This window comes from Nycticebus coucang, chromosome 3, assembly GCF_027406575.1.
Source record: "Nycticebus coucang isolate mNycCou1 chromosome 3, mNycCou1.pri, whole genome shotgun sequence".
In the NCBI taxonomy this organism is placed as follows: domain Eukaryota; kingdom Metazoa; phylum Chordata; class Mammalia; order Primates; family Lorisidae; genus Nycticebus; species Nycticebus coucang.
This window is the reverse complement of record NC_069782.1, coordinates 127,514,782-127,535,983: the sequence shown is the minus strand read 5'-3', so window position 1 is coordinate 127,535,983 and position 21,202 is coordinate 127,514,782. Positions and strand designations below refer to the sequence as shown.

At 49.7% G+C, this 21,202-nt stretch overlaps 1 protein-coding gene across 15 annotated transcripts in view; it reads left to right on the top strand.

The window, feature by feature from the left end:
• PYROXD2 (pyridine nucleotide-disulphide oxidoreductase domain 2) overlaps positions 1-21,202 on the top strand; it is a 44,231-nt gene that overhangs the window by 4,860 nt on the left and 18,169 nt on the right. For 13 of the 15 annotated variants that reach the window (XR_008378722.1, XR_008378724.1, XR_008378723.1 and 10 more), the window contains exons 2-12: positions 1,311-1,330; positions 3,765-3,858; positions 3,948-4,021; positions 9,671-9,826; positions 11,648-11,801; positions 13,626-13,687; positions 13,784-13,881; positions 18,184-18,325; positions 18,713-18,847; positions 20,053-20,125; positions 20,361-20,517. Coding sequence is in view for 5 of the 15 variants with exons in the window: in XM_053582938.1 (XP_053438913.1) it covers positions 1,311-1,330; positions 3,765-3,858; positions 3,948-4,021; positions 9,671-9,826; positions 11,648-11,801; positions 13,626-13,687; positions 13,784-13,881; positions 18,184-18,325; positions 18,713-18,847; positions 20,053-20,125; positions 20,361-20,517 (1,165 nt within the window). In the remaining 10 variants the exon portion in view is untranslated. The other 2 variants (XM_053582936.1, XM_053582939.1) reach the window with 2 other exon arrangements.

Below are 21,202 nucleotides of genomic sequence, written 5' to 3'. Positions count from 1 at the left end.
GGTCAGCACTCAGAGAACATGGTCATCTATTGACATCTTCAAAGACACAGTGACCATCTGTCACCAAGGAGAAAGTGGGCCAGGTGTTCCAGACAAGGCCTGCCCCCCACCCCCTTGCTGAAAACCACTGGGGCCTGTTCTCTGCCTGCCAGTGATTCTCCACCAGCCACTAAGTGGAAGGGAGGCAGGTGGTGTGCACAGCATGTGGCTCTGAGGCCACCTGCATCAGAATTTCCTGGGAGCTTGCAAAAAATCAGGTTCCAGGTCCCATCCCAACCTGCTGAGCAGACTCCTGGGGAGGGGCCTAGGAGTTGACATTTGCACAACTTCCCAGGTGACTTTGAGCTTTTGGAAGCTGGGGAAGCGCTTGCCACCCACAGGCTTGGTGTTGAACATGGATCCCAAAGCCTAATTCAGGGCTCCTAGCCCAGAGGTGTGCCTGAGCACCCCTGGTTACTCTAGCACACATCGAGGCTGTATGTGTTTACTTCATTTTGAAGTGTTCATATTTTATTTTGGAATGCTGGGGTTTGATAAAACAAGTGCATGTGAACAAAGCCTTCTTGGGCCCTGGGTAGAGTGCAGTGGTGTCATAGCTCACAGCAACCTCAAACTCTTGGGCTTGAGCAATCCTCTTGCCTCAGCCTCCCAAGTAGCTGGAACTATAGGTGTGTGCCACCACACCAGCTAGTTTTTCTATTTTTAGTAGAAATGGGGGGGTCTCACTCTTGCTCAGACTGGTCTCGAACTCCTGAGCTCAAGCAATCTACCCACTGCGGCCTCCCAGAGTGCTGGGATTATAGGCATGAACCACCACCCCACCCTTCTTTGGCCCATTATGAACTATTATGCCCATTATGAACCACACATGGACAAAACAAGCTACTCTGGACAACATTTCCCCATATGACCCATGCTCCCCAGATGGCCATTTATTCTGGGAGCTGGGATATATGACACCAGCATGCCAGGTGCTGCCACATAAATTGCAATGCTCCCTGAGACACAGTTGCCTGCTCCTCCCCAAGCGATGCAGACCCTGGTGATGCTTTTATCAGACGATCATGGCTTTCTTTTTGCCCCTCACCCCGCATAGAGCCTCTGACCAAGCCAGGGAGAGAGGACTCCCAGCAGGGCAAGGACCAGAGTTTCTGACTCCTCACAACCCAGGTGTCCGTGGGGTCAAGCTAGATGCTTCTCCAACAAGTGGGCAGGAGCAGGGAGGGAGGGTGACCACAATCCTCCAGGATGGTGTCTGTCTGCCCACTGACCAGTGATGCTGTCCTCTCCTCTCCCCTGTCTCATTACAGGACACAATGGGCTGGTGGCTGTGAGTACCTCCTCCCGGATTCCCCCTTCAGTAAAAGGGGTCTCTGCAACTGTGGCAGGGGCGTGACGGGGCAGGTGGGATGAGGGCCCCAGGGAAAAGGAAAAGGTGCTGAGGGGGCCCGGTTGAGTGTGCATCTGCAGTCAGCTGAGGAGCTCATCACATTCTCTCCTCAATGTGGAAACGTGGTTCCCCTGTGGCCTGTGGGAGAGTCAGGAGCTTCCAGAAGCAAGCCTATGAAAAGGTGGGGGAGCAGGTATCTGGCATAGCCTGGGAGCAGGTTGGAGGGGGGAGTTGTCAAGCCCTTGTGTGGAGAACCAGGTACCCCCAGCTAGGTCCAGGCCACATGCCCAGCTGGAGTGCACAGCTGCCATGCATCCAAAGGGTGCCCTGGAGACAACGAGGAGCCCAGGCTGTGTCCCAAGACCTATGTCCCCAACACAGCTGGCTTCCAGATCCCCAGCTGAGCTGGGCCATCACCCTCAGGCTGTGCTTTCCAGTCCATTTTCCTCTGGGAGGGCCCCGAGGCATCAAGGCCACACCCATGGAGTATTGTCTTAAACCAATGGCAGCTCTAGAATATCAATGGGGAGGGACTTAGGGGTCTAAGGGACTTATGTTAATACTGTACCTGACCTATCAGTTTTTCTTTAACATTTTATAGAAATCTGATCAGTAATTTTGAACGTTGATTTTGTATTCATATATAAACACGGGTTCATCCCCCAATTCTTCCATTTTCCACCTGTGAAGACTCAGGTGAGTCATTTAGCCTGCCCAAGCCACAGTCAAGTGAGAACAAGGGCACCCGCCCCACAGAGCTGCGGTGATGGTAGTGGGCCATTTGCTGTAAGGATCTGGCGCCTTCACCCCTGCACAAATGGTGGCTCTTATCATTGGAAGTTCCCAGTCCAAGGAGAGCCAGTTCCAGTGTCAGTGTCAGTGGCCTTCAACCAGAGAGCACCAGGAACACACGCATAGTTCACCACGGCGGCTCAGCACAGGAGAGAGAATGCACCTCTGGGGCCTCTGTAGGAAGGAGGTAGAAGGAACCTACCCTTCAAATCAGTGGTGATTGGGGAAAGGTCTAAGAAAATGGGGATTTACTGCAGAGTAAATGCCGTCTGGAAGTGGGGACAGCCCCATAACTGAGCATCTCCATAAACCAGCGAGTGATTGAAGAGAGAGCAATCACTTGTTTCTCCAAGAAGGTAGGTTAGTATTTTGTGGGTGGCATAGAGACCTTGCTTCTGTTTGTGCTCAGACAAAAGTGAGCTTGCTTTGTCTCATTTTATCATGGTCTCAGAGTAGCCTTGTTTGAGGGTGTCACTCTGCAAAATAGTTTTATCTAGTAGAATACCACAGCCTACCTCTGTGTGCCAGGCCAGCCCCCAAGTGCCAAGGGCTGCTTGTTTGTCTTTCTCAGTAAGATATCTTAGGAATGTAGATCCAGCTTCAGACTGTCTGGTTTTAATTCTCAACACCTCCACTCCCCACCTCTGTGAGCCTGAGGCACACTTGCACACTCGCACCCTCCCTGAGCCCCGATTTTCCCATCTGTAAAATGGAGAGAATCACGGTGCCTGCTCCAGGCTGGTGGGGCAGATTAAATGAGCTGATGCTCTCACAGGGTCTTGCATATCACAGTTACCAAGTGAACTTGTTAAAAAGTCTGACTTCTAAATGACACCGTCCCTGTTGTTGATGCTAGTAGTGGTGGAAAGACCAGCACTTTAGGTCTATAGACTCTTGGCTAGCTCAGTTCAACAAATATGTACTGATTTTCCACTGAGTACTAGAGAAGAATTAATAGGAACCCTTGCATCATTTTTTCCCCAAAATAAAGTTCTGCTATAAACAGCTTCGTATACTGAGCATGTCCTATGTGCCAGGGGCCATTTTAAGCCCCATTTAGAGATGAGCTCCAATTAATCCTTGCAGCAGCCTTATAAATGCCAGGACCATTATCATCAGCCTCATTTTTGCATATGAGGAAACTGAGGCCAGGTGGGTCAGGCACTGAGGCTGCAGTGGGAGGAGAAAATGAGGAGCTGGCCCTGAGCAGTCTGGTTCAGCATGTACAGGATCAGCCGCAAAGTGTGGCCTCTTGCTGTGCTTGTAGGAGAAACAAGGCTGGCTATCTGCCTGGGGGACGGGGTCATCCTGGGCAGGGTGGCAGCATGCAATATTAGTTCCCAGAGATGACAGGCCTCTAAAAAGGGAAGGTCTCCTTCAGCTGGCAGGTGGAGGGGTAGGAGCAGGCATGTTGGACCTTACATGAAATAAAAGACAGCTGGAAAAGTCGGTAGCAGGAAGAGGAAGCAAAGGGAACGGCATTCCCAGATGCAGGAACAGCATGAACCCTTAGTCTCCAGGCCAAGCCTAGGGGAGCCCGGACATTCCTGAGGGATAAGGAGGGCCCTGTGTACCCCACCAGGCAGCGTACCTGCAGAGACTGGGGGTGAGCACAGCAGTCTTCGAGAGGCGCCATGTGATCGGGGGTGCAGCTGTCACTGAGGAGATCATCCCAGGTGAGCCCCAGTGTAGTTGGGGGGGGTACAAAGGGGGTGACCTCTGGTGATGACCTTCATCTGATGACCTTCATCTGATTTGGTTTCAGGGTTTAAGTTCTCCCGAGCGTCCTACCTCCTCAGCCTGCTGAGGCCGCAGATTTACACGGACCTAGAGCTGAAGGTAGAGCCCCCCATGGCCCCACGGTGGGGGGGCAGGTGGCAATTCTATCTTCCCAGCAGGTGGAGGCTCCACTGTGTGCTGGAGGTAACCCACGCCCAAGGTCTCTCTTCCATCTGAGGGTTTGTCAATCCCCATGTGGTTTCCTTGGCACAGTCCCATAGTCCACCCAGTGTCTTAAAAGTTGGGAATCTTATACAACATCAGACCTCTTTGGAAGAGTGAGCTTTGCCAGCCCAGGCACACGTGGCCTTCCCCCAGCGCCGTTTCTGCCCTGGGGAGCCTTCCCAGCAGTCTGAGCGGGAGGCTGCACTGGGGACTTTCTCCTCTCCTGGCTCCTGGGCCGTGGGGAGGGGTCCCCCGAGCAGGCATCTGCTCTTACTCGCCTCTTTCCGTCCGTCCGCTGACCTCTGTCCACAGGCATGCCCCACCTTATCCCCTCCCACCTCTTTCCTAAACTCCATCCCCACATTCCTGAAGCTGACTTGGCTTCTCCCTGCTTGGTGCCTCTGTCACCTGCCACTGAGAGGAAATGATCCTTGGGGCCGTCTGTCCAAGCAGCTGCCACGCACAATACTGCGGCTTTGCTCTAAATTCTAAGTTTGAAGTGAGTAAGATGTCCTGCCACCGTTCCCAGCTCTGTCTGCTCTAACTGGCTCACATTAAGTTCATTGAGCCCCTGAGAGAGGGTACACCCTGGTGCCAGGTCTGGATGAAATCTGGCCAAGGCCCCGCGGTGGGCTGCTGGTCTTCAGTCTGAGACAGGGAAACAGCAGGTCCTGCTTGGTAAAGAATCACACAACCCGAGCCAAGGTCTCTGATAAGACCTGAGAAGGTGGAGACACCGGACAAAACCATCCAGCACCCAGATGGCCATGAACTATGACCGCAGGTTCCCCTCACTGCTCATTATACCTCACTTGTGACATTTTAGCTACTGAAAGAAACTCCCACCAGTGACAGTTTATCAATGCCATGGCAACTCCCAGAAGTTACCCTATAGGGTTTAACAGGGGGAGGGCCCTCAGTTACTGGAACTCTCTACTCCTTTCCCAGAAATCTTACGAATAATTCTCCCTCCACTTAACATAAAATTAAACAGAAAATATAAAATAAGACCCCAGAAATTCACAAAGTGCTGTTCTACGTTGCTGTCAAAGAGAGCCACTGCCCTGTCTGTGGAGTAGCCCCCTTTTTCTCTTTTCTTCAGTAAATTTGCTTTCGCCTTACTTTGTCAGCTTGCTCTTCAATTCTTTCCTGTGTGAAGCCAAGAACCAACTTGGCCTGTAGGCCTGGTCCCAGTCTCGGGCTCCACTTCCTGTATAAAGTCTATGCTAGACTACAGCAGAAGACAATTTGCAAACACGCCATTAGTCAGATGTTGAGGAGTGGTGGATGGGGCTGGCCCTTCTTTTGACAAACGTAACTTAGGAAAATCAAGACTCACAGAATATAAAAAAAAAAAGAAAGAAAAAAAAAGAATCACAGAATAGACTATCACCAGATAGTCTTTATTTTAAAAACAGAAAAGATAAGGAGGTGCCTATGACACAGTGGGTAGGGCACCGGCCCCATATACCGAGGGTGGCGGGTTCGAACCTGGCTCCAGCCAAACTGCAGAAAAAAAATAGCCAGGCCTTGTGGCGGGCACCTGTAGTCCCAGCTACTTAGGAGGCTGAGGCAAGAGAATTGCTTAAACCCAGGAGTTGGAGGTTGCTGTGAGCTGTTTGATGCCACAGCACTCTACTGAGGGCGACATAGTGAGATTCTGTCTCTAAAAAAAAAAAAAAAAAAGTATTTGCCATAGTGTTCCTTTAACTACAGAGTGTCCCAGAAGTCACCCATAAAGTCACCATTTATAGGGAAAATGGGGAATTGTGGCTAAATGTACCTTTTTTTTTTTTTTTTTTGAGACAAGAGTCTCACTGTGTCACCCTCAGTAGAGGGCCATGGAGTCACAGCTTACAGCAACCTCAAACTCTTGGATTTAAGCAATTCTCTTGCCTCAGCCTCCCAAGTAGCTGGGACTACAGGCACCTGCCACAATGCCTGGCTATTTTGTTGTTGTAGTCATCATTGTTTGACAGGCCCTGGCTGGGTTCAAACCCACCAGTTCCAGTGTTTGTGGCTGGTGTTCTAGCTGCTGAACTACAGGCGCCGACCCAGCTAAATGTACAAAACATACATTACAAAATTTTACAAAGAGGTGGCCAACGTGTACAGAATACTTTGTAAATACTTTGTACAATGTGAGATGGGGAAGGTGCTAGTGCCTGCCTCCTGAGGCTCTCGACCATGGCATTGTTTGCTAGTTACCAGCACAGAGTCTGGTGCAGAATGAGGAGCTGTAACTGTCCACTGTCATTTTTAATCCAGGCTGCCTATCCGGAATGCCTCTGGTTTGGGGCAACTCCAGCTGTAATTGTTGGAAAAGCTTTTTTGTTTGTTTTGTTTTTGTTTTGTAAAACTTCTACCGACAGATATCATTTCTGTCCTCTGTCTGCAACATAGATTTGTTTGTTCAGTCAACAGAATAACTTACTGACTGCACTGTACCCATGTGTAGGGGACACAGCTGTAAGGTAAACAGACAATGCCCCTGACCTCATAGAGCTTACATTCTACTGGGCAGGAAGAACAAAAACTAAATATGTGATCAGCTGTGTGGTGACAAGTGCTTTGGAGAAAAATAATGCAAGGAGTGGGGGCAGAGAGCGCTGAGGTGGTGCAGGGAGGCCTGGCTGATGGGGCAGCTTCTGAGCAGAAACCTCAAAGAATGGGGAGCAGGCCGCCGACCTGGAGAAAGAAGGCTCTAGACAGGCAGGACACTGGGTCTGTCTGTGGAGGTAGCACAGGCCCCTTTTGTTTTCTCGGTGCCTCCTTTGAAGAAGTGGATGTGCTCTTGGAAAGTTCTGTACACTGATCAAATATTTGTAAATCATATTTTAAGTGCATCGAGGGAACTTCCATTTGAAGTGACCCTGGAGTAAATGAGTCTCAAAAGTAAATAAAATTTTCTGATGTGAATAATTTATCTACTTTGTAAGTATGGATTTTCACATAACCATTGCTTTATTGTGTCTTTCTAAATTTTAATTATTTATTTCTGAAATGGGGTAGTTATAGACTAGTGCTGAGAGCCAAGGCTTTGGAGTCACAGAGTTGTGGTTTTGAAACACAGATTTGCCTCCTGAAGTGAACGTGGGACAAGTTATTTAACTTCTCCGAGGCTCATTTGTTCTGTCTGTACAGTGAGGATAGTAGTACCGTTGCATATGTCATGCACTGTGCAAGGACATTTCAAAGGTAGACCGCATACGCAATGGGGTCCCCTGAGGTTCTGATGGGTCAGAAAACTCCTGTTGCCTAGCGACATCGTAGCCCTTGTAATGTCAGTGCAACACATTCCCCCTGTGTTTGTGGTGTTGCTGCTGTGAACGAACCCACTGCACTGCCAGCCATATAAAAGTATAGCACGTACAATTATGTACAGCAAATAATACTTGATAGTGATAATAAACAACTTCATTACTAGTTTATGTATTTACTATATATACTTCTTATTGTTATTTTAGTATGTACTCCTTCTACTTATTAATAAAAAAAAAAAGCTAACTGTAAACAGCCTCAGGCAGGTCCTCCAGGAGCTATTCCGGAATAAGACATGTTATCACAGGAGATGGGAGCTGCCTGAGTGTCACTGCCCCTGAAGACCTTCCAGTGGGACGAGATATGGAGGTGGAAGATGGTGATACTCATGACCTTGACCCTGCATAAGCCTAAGATAACATGTGTTTGTGTCTTAATTTATAACAATAAAGTTTTAAAAGTCAAAAATTTAAAATTTTTGAAAATAAAAGCTCATAGAATAAGAATATAAAGGAAGAGGCTGGGCAAGATGGCTCAAGCCTGTAATCATAGCACTCTGGGAGGCTAAGGTTGGAGGATCACTTGAGCTCAGGAGTTCAAAACCAGCCTGAGCTACAGCAAGACCCTGTCTCTACTAAAAACAGAAAAATTAGCCAGGCATTGTAGAGGGCACCTGTAGTCCCAGCTACTTAGAAGGCTGAGACAGGAGGATCCTTTGACCCCAAGAGTTTGAGGTTGTTGTGAGCTATGATGCCATGGCACTCTAGCTTAGACAACTCTAGCCAGAGTGAGACTCTGTCTCAAAAAAAAAGTATATGAAGAAAAAGATATTTTTGTGTAGATGTACAGTGTGTGCTTTTAGCAAATGTTAAATGTCTATAAAGTGAAAAACTCACAATAATCCAAGTGAACTTATTATTGAAGAAAGGAAACATGTTTTACAAATTTACTGCAGCCCAAATGGAGTGTTTGCAAAGTCTAGAGTACAGTGCAGTGATGTCGGAGCCTTCACATTCACTCACTGACTCACCAGGGCAACTTCTAGTCCTGGAAGTGCCCTATTCACGTGTGCAATTTACCCTTTACACTGTTATTTTTATGGTGTTTTTTCTATGTTTAGACATGTTTAGATAGAGAAAACTTACCATCTACAGTAGTCAGCCCAGTCATGTGCTACACAGGTTTGTAGCCAAGGGGCAGCGGCCACACCACACAGCATAGGGGCGTAGCAGGCGACACCGTCCAGGTTTGTGTGTGTGCATTCCATGACGTTCACACGGTGACGCATTTCTCAGAACTCATCTCCATTGTTAAGCAACACATGACTGTACTTACAAAGCCATTGTGAGGTGATCACTGTAAACCTTATACAGTACCTGGCATAGAGTGAGCATGATACGTGTGGTGTGGTATGATGTGGTGTGCTGTGGTATGATGTGGTGTGGTGTGGTCTGATGTGACGTGGTGTGGTATGATGTGACATGGTGTGGTATGATGTGGTGTGGTGTGGTATGATGTGACATGGTGTGGTATGATGTGACATGGTGTGGTATGATGTGGTGTGGTGTGGTATGATGTGGTGTGGTCTGATGTGATGTGGTGTGGTATGATGTGGTGTAATGTGGTATGATGTGGTGTGGTGTGGTATGATGTGATGTGGTATGATGTGGTGTGGTGTGGCATGATGTGACATGATGTGGTATGATGTGGTGTGGTGTGGTATGATGTGATGTGGTATGATGTGACGTGGTGTGGTATGATGTGGTGTAATGTGGTATGATGTGGTGTGGTGTGGTGTGGTATGATGTGACATGGTGTGGTATGATGTGGTGTGGTATGATGTGATGTGGTATGATGTGACGTGGTGTAGTATGATGTGTTGTGGTGTGGTATGATGTGATGTGGTATGATGTGACATGGTGTGGTATGATGTGACATGGTGTGGTATGATGTGGTGTGGTGTGGCATGATGTGACATGATGTGGTGTGGTATGATGTGATGTGGTATGATGTGACATGGTGTGGTATGATGTAACCTGGGTGGCACAGTGTAATGTGGTGTGGTGTGGTGTCGTGTAATGTGCTATGTTCCACCCTAGGGTGCCTGGGCAAGAGAACTTTTAATACATATAAACTTATATTTTAAAAAACAGGAACCAGGACCACATTCCTTGAGAACCTGCCCAGAGTTACCTAAAGGTCACACCAACACACTCAGAGAAAGGTTGCAGGCAGATGCCACAGATCCCTTAACATTTTGCCTTTGCTGTTGGTGTTCTGCAGAAACACGGGCTGAGGCTTCATCTTCGAAACCCCTACTCCTTCAGCCCTATGCTGGAGGAGGGCACAGGGAGCAAGGCACCTCGCTCCCTTCTGCTGGGTGCAGACATGGCGGAGAACCAGAAGCAGATCGCCCAGTTCTCACGGAAGGATGCCCAGGTAGGGTATGCAAGCTGTGAATGAGCTGCTCCTCCCTCAGACCCTGCAGGTGGCTCTTTAGAGAAAGTGGGCCTGGTTAGATCATCTGAGAACACTTGTCTAAAAGCCATGGGGGCTTGGACAGGACACTCCACCTTCCTAGAGGGCTCCGGTGTGTGCCAGCTCTTGATTTCAGACTCTACAAAGAGAAAGGAAGGGAGAACAGTGATTAAGACCCTCGGGCACGGGAGGCCCTCACACCCGTGTGTGGTCAGATGGCCTCCACGTGCTGGATTTCAGAAGGGCACCTACTGGGGTGTTCTTAACACGGTGTGTGCTCATGTCCCTCCTGCTTTCATACAGAATTCCCAGCAGTCATCCACACACAAGCCAAAAGGGAGGATGAGAGATGATCAATTAAGGATAGAATGAACTGGATCAGGAACTTAGGACGAGAAACTTGCAGTAATATTCATTCAATTTGGCATCTCAAGGCATCATCCTGGCAGCTTAATGCAGGAACGTATCCGTGAGGGCGTACCAAGCTGGTGAAAGGCAGAGCACACATGGGATGGAGAGGGTACATTTTTGGTGCATTTTTTTTCCTTGGGAAATGTACCCAAGGGATTTGTTGGTAGCTTTGTCTAGATGAGTCACTGGATTCTGGAATGGGCCTGGTACCATTGGTTCAAATGGCCATGTTTGTACCAAGGCTGGATACAAGCTGAAGGCATAGCATTAAATCATATCTCGGTAGGGACGGTTTCCTGAGAAGCAGGTAGGTTACGTGATCTGTGTGCATTGCTTTCTGTCATGTTAATCTAACGTTGGCTATATCTTAGAGAACACAGACACTCAGCGGTTTCATAATCATCTGGGGAGCTCAGCTTTTTGGAAATGCTTCTTCCGTGATTCTTGTGAGCAGAAGCCGGGGACCACCATCCCCACCCTCTCCTCCACATCCGGCCTGTCTCAGGTGTGCTGGAGAGAATTCGGTACAAGTCCTGCAGGACATTGGCTGTGGCCCTATCACTAGTGACCACACAGGCAGGAGGAAAGGGCTCCCTTCCCATCGTGGAAAGTAAGGAGCCTGATTTCCAGGGTTATCTTTGTATGTTGTCTTATTAAAAGCCACCCCTAGAGAAAGCTGTTTCACTTCATTTTTACCAAGACTTCTCAAATGTATTTCAGCATGGGCCTTTTCTTTATATAACATTTGTTAAAATGCTGTGGATATATCCATGGGTAGAGATAGACCAAAATTTAAAGTTCTGGGCTATGAATCAAGGTCGGGCCCTCAGAGGCACAGGCACCATCCCTGCTCCTGTGCCTGTCAGGGAAGGAAGGCTCTGTGGTGGGAGTTTGATGAGTAAGAGGAGGCTTCTATTACTGTGTGTGATGAGACAGAAAGTGAGACTTAAGGACTGGATGAGGACAGCTATCATGCTGGGGGGACAGGTGCTTTTTACCAGCAATACACATTTATAAAAGTACAGAAGGACAGAAAGAAGAAACTTCTAATTGGTTTTATGGTGATCACAGAGACCATGCGTTGGGCTACTTTCTGGTTTTCTGTGGCTGACAACATGTTGGCTAGCATTAGCCCTGGCTCCCTGTCACTACCCCAAGCTCTGCCATTACCTGGGATCTCTCTGACCTCCCCTGCCACTCTCTTCCTTGTGTCGATGGACACAGAGCCAGGCTGAGCCACAGTGCAAGTGAGGCCTGTGGAATAGTCAAGGTTCAGCCATGGGGTGCAGCAGGCTGTATGGAGGACCCAGAGTTGGGGCAATGTCCTTGTGGGGTTCTGGACAGTGGGACTGACTTCAAGTTTTCTTCCAGGCCTTTCCCAGATACGAGGAGTTCATGAATTGCTTGGCATCAGCCATTGATCCTCTGTTGGATGTGGCCCCCGTGGACCTGGCGGCCTTCCAGCGTGGCCCCCTGCTGCAGAGGGTCAGGTCGCTTGCCACTCTCAAACCGCTGCTGCAGGCAGGTGAGTCCACAGTGCAGGCCGCAGGGCATGTGTGACCTTCATGGTGGTGAGCCCATTCTCCATGCCAGTACGTAAGCCTGAACTGCCAAGGCAGCCTGCCAGCTGTGATCAATTAAGGGTGGCCTGGAGCACTTTATTGAGAAGGTCTGATGTGCCCTAAAAATAGATCGTGAGACAAAGGTTTACAGGTACAAGCAGTTTATTTTGAAGGGCGCTCCCAAGGCACAAAAATAGGGGACAGGAAGAGGGAAAATGGACAGAGAGAAAGTCAGTACCAGGGTGTGGCATCGCACTGGCCACCACTGTGGATACCAAGGTGCTGGACCCTGCCGCCCACTCTGAGAAGCCTTATGAAATGCATTTGAGAAACGTTCTCAGGAGAAGGAAAGGAAAATACTTATCCATTGGGTTCTATCCCCCTACTAATACCCACACATCTGGGCTGTGCACCTGTGGGTGCCAAGTAGGTTTCCTTGGGGGTCCTGTCATGGTGCCAGTGAAACCCCAGGAAAGAAAACCAAGAGATGCCTTTTTCAGGACTGATGTGAGATGCTCTGGGGTTGCACTGTGCGACAGTGATCAAAGCCTGCAAGGAGCTCATCACCATGGCCAGGTCTAGAATAGGAGGTAGGGTCCAAGAAAAAATTGAAGAGCTGCAACCATAAGAGAAGTGTGCTAGATCTGGGCTCAGCAAGGAAAAGATTTGGTATCAATTAGTAATGTCTGCCATGGGTAGGGGAAGGGAAGGTTCACCAAGGATGCTATTATTTTCTACCACCTACTCCTCGAGGGGATACTCACTATCAATAACCAATCAGTGAGCTATGGCTAAAAAAAAAAAGAAAAGAACACAAAACTCCAGTGGCATATAAACATTTGTTTCCTACACATCTGCATGGTAGCTGGCTCAGCTGACCTGGCCTGGCCGCAAGCGTGTTTGTGGCTGCTCCAGGTACTTTCGTCCTGCTCTCAGAAGCAGCCTGCTGGTCTTGGCATGGACTTCTCACATCAGTGACAGGAGATCACTGATGTGAGAAACACAGAGGTTAAACCCAGTGAGGAGGCCTGTTTCAAGCCTCAGCTTGTGTCACATCTGCAAACAATCTGTTGGCCAAGCTAGTCACAAGAATTAACCCAGAGTCAAGGAGCAGGCAGGCCAGCCCAACTATGGTGGGGGGGGAGCACTGCAGAGTGGTGGCAGTGGAGTCCTCCACAAATGCCACAAGGAGACAGTGCAGCTCAGTGGGCTGTCCAAGGAGTTTGGTGCAAAAACCATGCCATAAACGTTACTGAGCTCCTACTATTTGTCAGATCCGAGGCACAGGGGATACCATGACAGGAGATTGTGATCCCTGCCCTCAGGCCTTAACACCTAGTTACTCTCTAAAACTGTCTAGATCAGGGTCAGAGGAATAGACTAGCCATACTGGCTACTCCCAGGGCATGTGCCACACAGAACTCCAAGTGAAGGAATAAGGTATAAGTTAAAAATTTTCCAAAAGTGCTGCTAACAGCCAAAATGCATTACTAAGTGCCTGTGCACTTGCAAATGTTTTACGTATCTCAGTGCTCACAGTAGTCCTTGGGGCTATAAAACATTACTGCCTATTTTACAGATAAAGAAGCAAGTACAGAGATATTAAAATCATGCCCAAGGCCATGCAGCTTGTGAGAGGCAGGGCAGGACTCAAACCACCTGTCCCCCACTACTCGGGCCTCCCATCAGAAAGACACTGCTCCTGTCGTTCTTTTATCCCCTGGGATCAGCTCAGAGTTTTTCCTTATTGCTGTCCAAGTTCACATTTTGTGGATCTTCTCTTTCAGGCCGCATCCTGGGGTCCCAGTTTCCCCTCTATTATGAGGTCCTCACGGCCCCCATTGCCAAGGTGAGCAGCTGCCCAGCCTCCAGCCCAACCAGAAATGAGGGGACCCACCTCCCATTGAGGCCCCTGAGCCCTTCTTCCTGCTGGTTTGCTGTCCAGGTGCTGGATCAGTGGTTCGAATCAGAGCCTCTAAAAGCCACTCTAGCAACAGATGCTGTGATTGGGGCCATGGCGAGTCCCCACACTCAGGGGAGCGGGTGAGTGGGGGCTTCATGTGGGGCACAGGTGGGCACAGAAGCAGAACACATTCCCCAACAGAGGAGAGAGCAGTGAGCTCACTCACTGAGCCAGGCTCTAATCACTTCTGTGTGATTAACTTAACCCTCAAGCAACATCCAGCATCCTGAACTATGGTTCAGAGAGGGGAAGCGTCTTGCCCAAAGTCACACAGCTATTGAGTGGCAGAGCTGACTTACAACCCGGCTATCTAAACTCCCTTTCTTAGCAACTGCTCTCTGCTGCTTCACTAAGAAAAGCCTTTCCTCCACCTCCCACTGTGATATCTCAAAATTAATGATTGTCTTCTTTCCTCCCCTCTCTTCCTTCCCCCAGCAACTCCCACAAAAGCCCGCACTATCTGCTCCCCTGCTGCTCCATTCCTGGGCCCTGGGACACTCACGCACAGAGACACCCCTGTGTCGACGGGGAGCTGCCTTTCTCTTTGTGGGCTGGGGTGTGTTTACAGCCCAGTCCCAGAGGTGGCAGTCAGACACGGTGAAGTCGGAGCCTTCACAGGGACGGGAATGGGAGGGGAGGTGTGTGTCGTGGGTATGTGTGTGGTGTGTGTATGGTGTCTGTGTAGTGTGTAGTGTATGTGTGTTTTGCATGGTGTGTGGTTTGTGTGTAGTGTGTGTGGTGTGGTATGTGTGTTTTGCATGGTGTGTGGTTTGTGTGTGGTGTGTGTGGTGTGGTGTGTGTGTGTGATGTGTGTGTATGTGTGTGTGATGTGTAGTCTGTGTGGTGTGTGTGTGGTAGATATGTGGTGTGTGGCATGTGTGGTGTGTGGTGTGTGATGTGTGTGTGTGATATGCGTGTGATGTGTGTGTGATATGTGGTGTATGGTGTGTGTGGGGGGTATGTGTATGGTGTTTGTGTGTGTGTGTTAGTGTGTGTGCTGTGTGTTAGTGTGTGATGTGTGGTATGTGTGGTGTGTGGGGGAGTATGTGTATGGAGTGTGTTTGTATGTGTGTCTGGTGTGTGTGTGATGTGTGTGTGCGTGTGATGTGCGGTGTGTGTACGTATGTGTGTGTGATGTGTAGTGTGTGTGGTGTGGGGGGGATGTGTATGGGGTGTGTGTATGTGTGTGTGGTGTGTGTGTGCATGTGATGTGTGGTGTGTGTATGGTATGTGTGTATGTATGTGTGTGTGATGTGTGGTGTGCATGGTATGGAGGAGTATGTGTATGGGGTGTGTGTGTATGTGTGTGTGCGTGTGATGTGTGTGTGTATGTGCGTGTGATGTGTGGTGTGTGTATGGTATGTGTGTGTGATGTGTGGTGTGTGTATGGTATGTGTGTGTGTATGTGCGTGTGATGTGTGTATGGTATGTGTGTGTGCATGTGATGTGTGGTGTGTGTATGTGTGTGATGCGTGATGTGTGTCTGGTGTGTGTGTGTATGTGTGTGTGATGTGTGGTGTGTGTATGGTATTTGTGTGTATGTGCGTGTGATGTGTGGTGTGTGTTTGGTATGTGTGTGTATGTGCATCTGATGTGTGGTGTGTGTGTGTATGTGTGTGTGTATGTGTGTGTGATGTGTGGTGTGTGTGTGTATGTGTGTGTGATGTGTGTGTGATGTGTGGTGTGTGTATGGTATTTGTGTGTATATGTGCGTGTGATGTGTGGTGTGTGTATGGTATTTGTGTGTGTATGTGCGTGTGATGTGTGGTGTGTGTACGGTATGTGTGTGTATATGTGTGTGATGTGTGGTGTGTGTGTATGTGCCTGTGATGTGTGTATGGTATGTGTGTGTATGTGCGGGTGATGTGTGGTGTGTGTATGGTGTGTGTGTGATGTGTGTGTATGTGCGTGTGATGTGTGGTATGTGTATGGTTTGTGTGTCTGTATGTGCATGTGATGTGTGGTGTGTGTTTTGTATGTGTGTGTATGTGTGTGTGATGTGTGGTGTGTGTATGGTATGTGTGTGTGTATGTGCGTGTGATGTGTGGTGTGTGTATGGTATGTGTGTGTGTATGTGCGTGTGATGTGTGTTTGTGTATGGTATGTGTGTGTATGTGCGTGTGATGTGTGGTGTGTGTATGGTATGTGTGTGTGTATGTGCATTTGATGTGTGGTGTGTGTATGGTATGTGTGTGTGTATGTGCGTTTGATGTGTGGTGTGTGTTTTGTATGTGTGTGTGTATGTGTGTGATGTGTGGTGTGTGTATGGTATGTGTGTATGTATGTATGTGCATGTGATGTGTGGTGTGTGTATGGTATGTGTGTGTGTGTATGTGCGTGTGATGTGTGTGTGTGTATGTGCGTGTGATGTGTGGTGTGTGTATGGTATGTGTGTGTGTATGTGCGTTTGATGTGTGGTGTGTGTATGGTATGTGTGTGTGTATGTGCGTTTGATGTGTGGTGTGTGTTTTGTATGTGTGTGTGTATGTGTGTGATGTGTGGTGTGTGTATGGTATGTGTGTATGTATGTATGTGCATGTGATGTGTGGTGTGTGTATGGTGTGTGTGTGTGTATGTGCGTGTGATGTGTGGTGTGTGTATGGTGTGTGTGTGTGTGTGCGTGTGATGTGTGGTGTGTGTATGGTGTGTGTGTGTATGTGCGTGTGATGTGTGGTGTGTGTATGGTATGTGTGTGTGTATGTGTGCGTGTTATGTGTGGTGTGTGTGTGTGCACATGCGTACCCGGATGGAGGCTGGTTCTGTGTTGGGCCGTTTCCAGCGCACCAGAAGATGCAGCTAGAAGCTGTCAATGCGGGTTTTCTCTCGAGGGATGAGAACGCCCTTGGTGGTGGTTTTCAGCAGACCTTCAGCCAGCCCCCGATTCCCCAGGGCCACAGAGAAGGGGGGTTGGCAGCAGTTGCTCCACCTTGGCCAATCTGGGTCTTCCAGCTGGGGCCTCCTGTCCTGTCTGCAGGTCTCAGGGAGGCTCTGCAACTGCTCGGTTTGTGAAGCATGCCTTTAAGTCATTTGCTTCTTCATGAATTCTCTCAAGAAATATTGATAGGGGCGGCGCCTGTGGCTCAGCGGGTAGGGCGCCGGCCCCACATGCCGAGGGTGGTGGGTTCAAACCCGGCCCCGGCCAAACTGCAACAAAAAAATAGCCGGGCGTTGTGGCGGGCGCCTGTAATCCCAGCTACTTGGGAGGCTGAGGCAAGAGAATCACCTAAGCCTAGGAGTTGGAGGTTGCTGTGAGCTGTGTGACGCCACGGCACTCTACCAAGGGTGATAAAGTGAGACTCTGTCTCTACAAAAAAAAAAAAAAAAAGAAATATTGATAGAGCACTTACCTATGCTAGGTACTAGGGACAATGCGCAAGGGGCTGGTGGTGAACCGAGTCTAAATCCTAATGGGAGAGACACAGCACGTGATGATGGTGAAGTGGTGTGAGCCTGTGACAGGAGGCCCAGCAGGGAAACAGCCTGGTGCAGGGCCTGGAAAGGCCTCCACAGGGAAGACCCATTTGTTCTGAGACTGGAAGGACTAGAAGGAGTTAGCAAAACAAAAGATGAGGAGGGGACAGAACAGCAGGTGCAAATGCTGGGATTCAGGGAACGTGTGCTCCATCAGAGGAATGAGAGTCCAGCTTGTAGGTGTGTGTGGTGTGAGGGTGTGATCAGGGGCCAGCTGGCCAGCAGGCAGGAGCCCTGGAAGCCACTTAGGGGACTGGCATTCCCCTGAGAGCAGCTGAGGCGGGGGCTTTGGAAGGAGGTGAAGAGCCAGGAGCATGGTTGGGTTTTGAGATAAGGCCCCTGTGTGGACAAAGGTCCGCAGGGGAGGCAGAGGGGGAGAAGGTGGTCAATGAGGGCGTTGCTGCTGCAGTGCGAGGAGGAGGAACGGCGGCAGGGCTGGGCTGTGTGCAGGGTCTGTGGAGGGTGGAGGGGGCACGTTGCTGGATGTACGTGAGGAGGAACTAGCAGGGCTCAAGGCTGACGCGTGGGTTTCAGTTGGAAACTGAAGGCACCTTTCTCTAGGACAGGGAGGACTAAAGGAGAAACAGGAATGGGGAAACACTGGGGCTTTATGATGCCTGCCAGAAAAGCTCCCGAATGTGGGCAGCTGCACATAGGGCTGGGGCTCCGGAGAGCCCTGGAGCAGCAGGTTTGGTGTCACTGCCAAGTTATCAGTGATAAAGCTGCACACATAGATCCATTTGTCTGGGGAGAGGGTGCAGCGAGAGAAGGCAGAGGGCTTTCTTGAGTACTTGGGCTCATTGAAGGCCAATGGAAGAGGGCTGGGTGGGGCAGGGACAGCCAAGGTCAAGATGGAACTCCATGAGATTAAATCCTACCTCCAGGCCCTGACTCAGGTGGTCTGTCCTCAGGTATGTGCTGCTGCATCACGTGATGGGGGGCCTAGAAGGGATGCGGGGGGCCTGGGGCTATGTCCAGGGGGGCATGGGTGCCCTTTCCAATGCCATCGCCAGTTCTGCTACCACACACGGAGCAAACATCTTCACTGAAAAGGTGAGAGGCCTCCCTACCCCAACCCTCCCCACTTAGTGGCAGGATCCAGGATAGAACTGGGATTTGGAAGCTTCCTTGTTTTGCTGGTGAATGAGATGGGGTCTGAATCCAGGGACTAAGGTTGCACGGGCTGTTAGTGACTGAGCAATTGCCAATGAGGTCTCAGTTCTTCTGACCATCCCCTTCGAGTTTGCTGGTCACTAACAAACATTTGGGCTGAGCTACATGTTGGAGGGGATGGGCTAAAGCTTTGTCAAGAAACTGCAGAACCTGGTGGGGTGGATTGGGATGTGGAAGCTGTGAGTGCCTGACAGCAGCATAGACCATGGACGTCCCATGAGATCCTGCCAGGATTCCCCTTCCTGGGTGTTTTCTGGTGGGCTCTAGGCGGTGGCTAAAGTGCAGGTGAGCAGTGATGGCCATGTTCAAGGAGTGGTGCTGCGAGACGGCACAGAAGTGAGAAGCAAAGTGGTGCTGTCCAATGCGTCGCCTCAGGTCACCTTCCTGAAGCTGGCACCGCAGGTGAGGAGGGTGTGTGCAGGTTAGATGTTGCCATGACAGATTGGAAAACCGGTGCCTCAGGGTGCCGGATTCGGTGCAGCTTCTGTACTTGGGGAAGCAGGCAGGCACTGGGCAGGTGGCAAACAGGAAAGAAGCTTCACAGGTGAGGAGAAAGGGACAAGAGGTGAGGTGACTGACGTCTGACTTTCAATCCACAGTTATTTCCACAACCTCCCTACTATCCTGATGGCTTCCCTCTCACCAACTCTAATTTCACTGTTTGTATTGATTATCTATGGTAATATAAATGATTATTAAATAATCAGTTAACAACCACAAAATTTCTGGGCATACAACAAGAAATATTAGCATCCAGATCTAGAGAATTTGGTCAATCTTGCCTGAATCCACCTACTCTGGGTTTGTTCATGCCTGTGTGGTCAGCTGTGGGTCAGCTAGTCAGCTCTGCTGATCTTGGCGGGACTCATTCATTTGGTTGACAGTGGCTGGTCCAGGATGGTTTCTGCTGGAACAACAGGGGTGACTCAGCCCCACTCCATGAGTCTTTTCATCCTCTAGCTCAGTAGTCCAGGCATGTTCTCGGGCTCTGGCAGAGGACAAAAAGCAAGCAAGCTCAATCACACAAGCATTATATTGCTTGATCTCTTAACATCATATTTGCTAGCATTGGCTAAAGCTAGTGTCATGGCTGAGCTTAGAGCCAGAGTGGGAGGGGGCCATAAAGTTACATGGAAGAGGGACGTGAATACGGGGAGGGTAAGTGTTTTGGGCAATTTGTGCAGTTGACTATACCTTTCCTGTCCCTCAAAGACATAATAACATATATATGAGCATAAAGCTCCCAACCATTCCTGGTGCTGGTTTTTGGAGTAGGGCATGACTTTTCTGAGTGACTTCACTAATACAATTGAACAAATATCAGTGCAAAGAAAAGATGCTTGCAAACCACTGGCCCTATCCCAGGCAGGAAGAGGTGTGAGCTATCTCACAGTCAGGACTGCTGGCAGAGCCCAAGGAAGAAGTTGTTGGCACTGAGCAGGAAGGGACCAGGAAGGTCTCACAGAGGAGGTGGTTTCAGCTGAGCTCTGAAGGATAAAGAGCATTTCTGGGGCAAAGGGTGAGGGATCTCACAGAGCAAAGGAGGAAGGCATCTTCCCACATGGGGCCTTGGATATCTCAGGCCTTTCTCAAGAGAGTTCTTTCAGGAGTGGCTTCCTGAGGAGTTTGTGGAAAGAATCTCTCAGCTGGACACCCAGTCTCCTGTTACCAAGATCAACGGTAAGAGCACAGCAGGCTGAAGGACTGTCTCTTTTGACATATGTGAGTGGGGAACCTCCACGTCTGGCCAGTGGGACTTGTCCTCGCCTCCATTCCCCCCTCCAGACTGCCCCCAGTTTGAAGGTGAAATACTTGCTCATGTTTTCCCACTCCTAGTCCTCCGCTTGGGGGAGCAGGTGCCTGCTGCAGAGGGAGGACCCTGCAGCTGACACCTGACTCCTCTTTGGCCCCACAGTGGCTGTAGACAGGCTGCCCAACTTCCTGGCAGCCCCCAATGCCTCTGGGGGGCAGCCACTGCCCCATCACCAGTGCTCCATCCATCTGAACTGTGAAGACACCCTCCTCCTCCATCAGGCCTTTGAAGACGCCATGGATGGCCTGCCTTCCCGCAGGTGGGGGCCCTGGGCTCACTGTCCCCAATGTTGTCCCTCCTGGGCCTGGGGTGGCAGATGGCTGTCTGTGTTTAGACACAGAAGAGAGTGGCCTCTTTCATCCCGTGTTAAATTTTCACAGTGACTTAGGATCTGCCTAAATCCATATTTAATTCTAGGGATAGGAGTACATCTCAGGCAAGAAATCTGAGGAGCAGGGCAGGTGAGGGGTGAAGAACAGGACATGCCAGGAGTAACACAGGTTAGTGGAAAGGGCATAGCGCTGCAGGGGACAGCACTGGCATTGGGGAAAAGAGAAGAAAGTGCATCCTGGGGGAGAAGAGGACTTACAGCCCATCAGAGGGTACACCCCCACGGTTCACTGTTCCGTGTCATCTCTTATTTCTGATAAGCTGCTCCTATGCAAAACTTCCAAGAGCATTTCCTGTCTCCCACTATCCTCTGGAAACAGTCAGGGATGGATGCTGTAGGCGCAAGCATCTTTCCATCCTGCCCGTTGTCTAATAATCTGTTCTGTGCCAGGCTTGGTCCTAGGTATGGGTTGGGGAACTGGGGTGGAGGAGGGGCACAAAATCAACACAAAGCTTCTGATAAGACAGGTGTTCATAGCACATGATGAAGGTGTGTGCCTGGAAAGAAGGGAAGAGGGCGAAGTTCATTTATCCCTTCATAACTACTGTGAGGC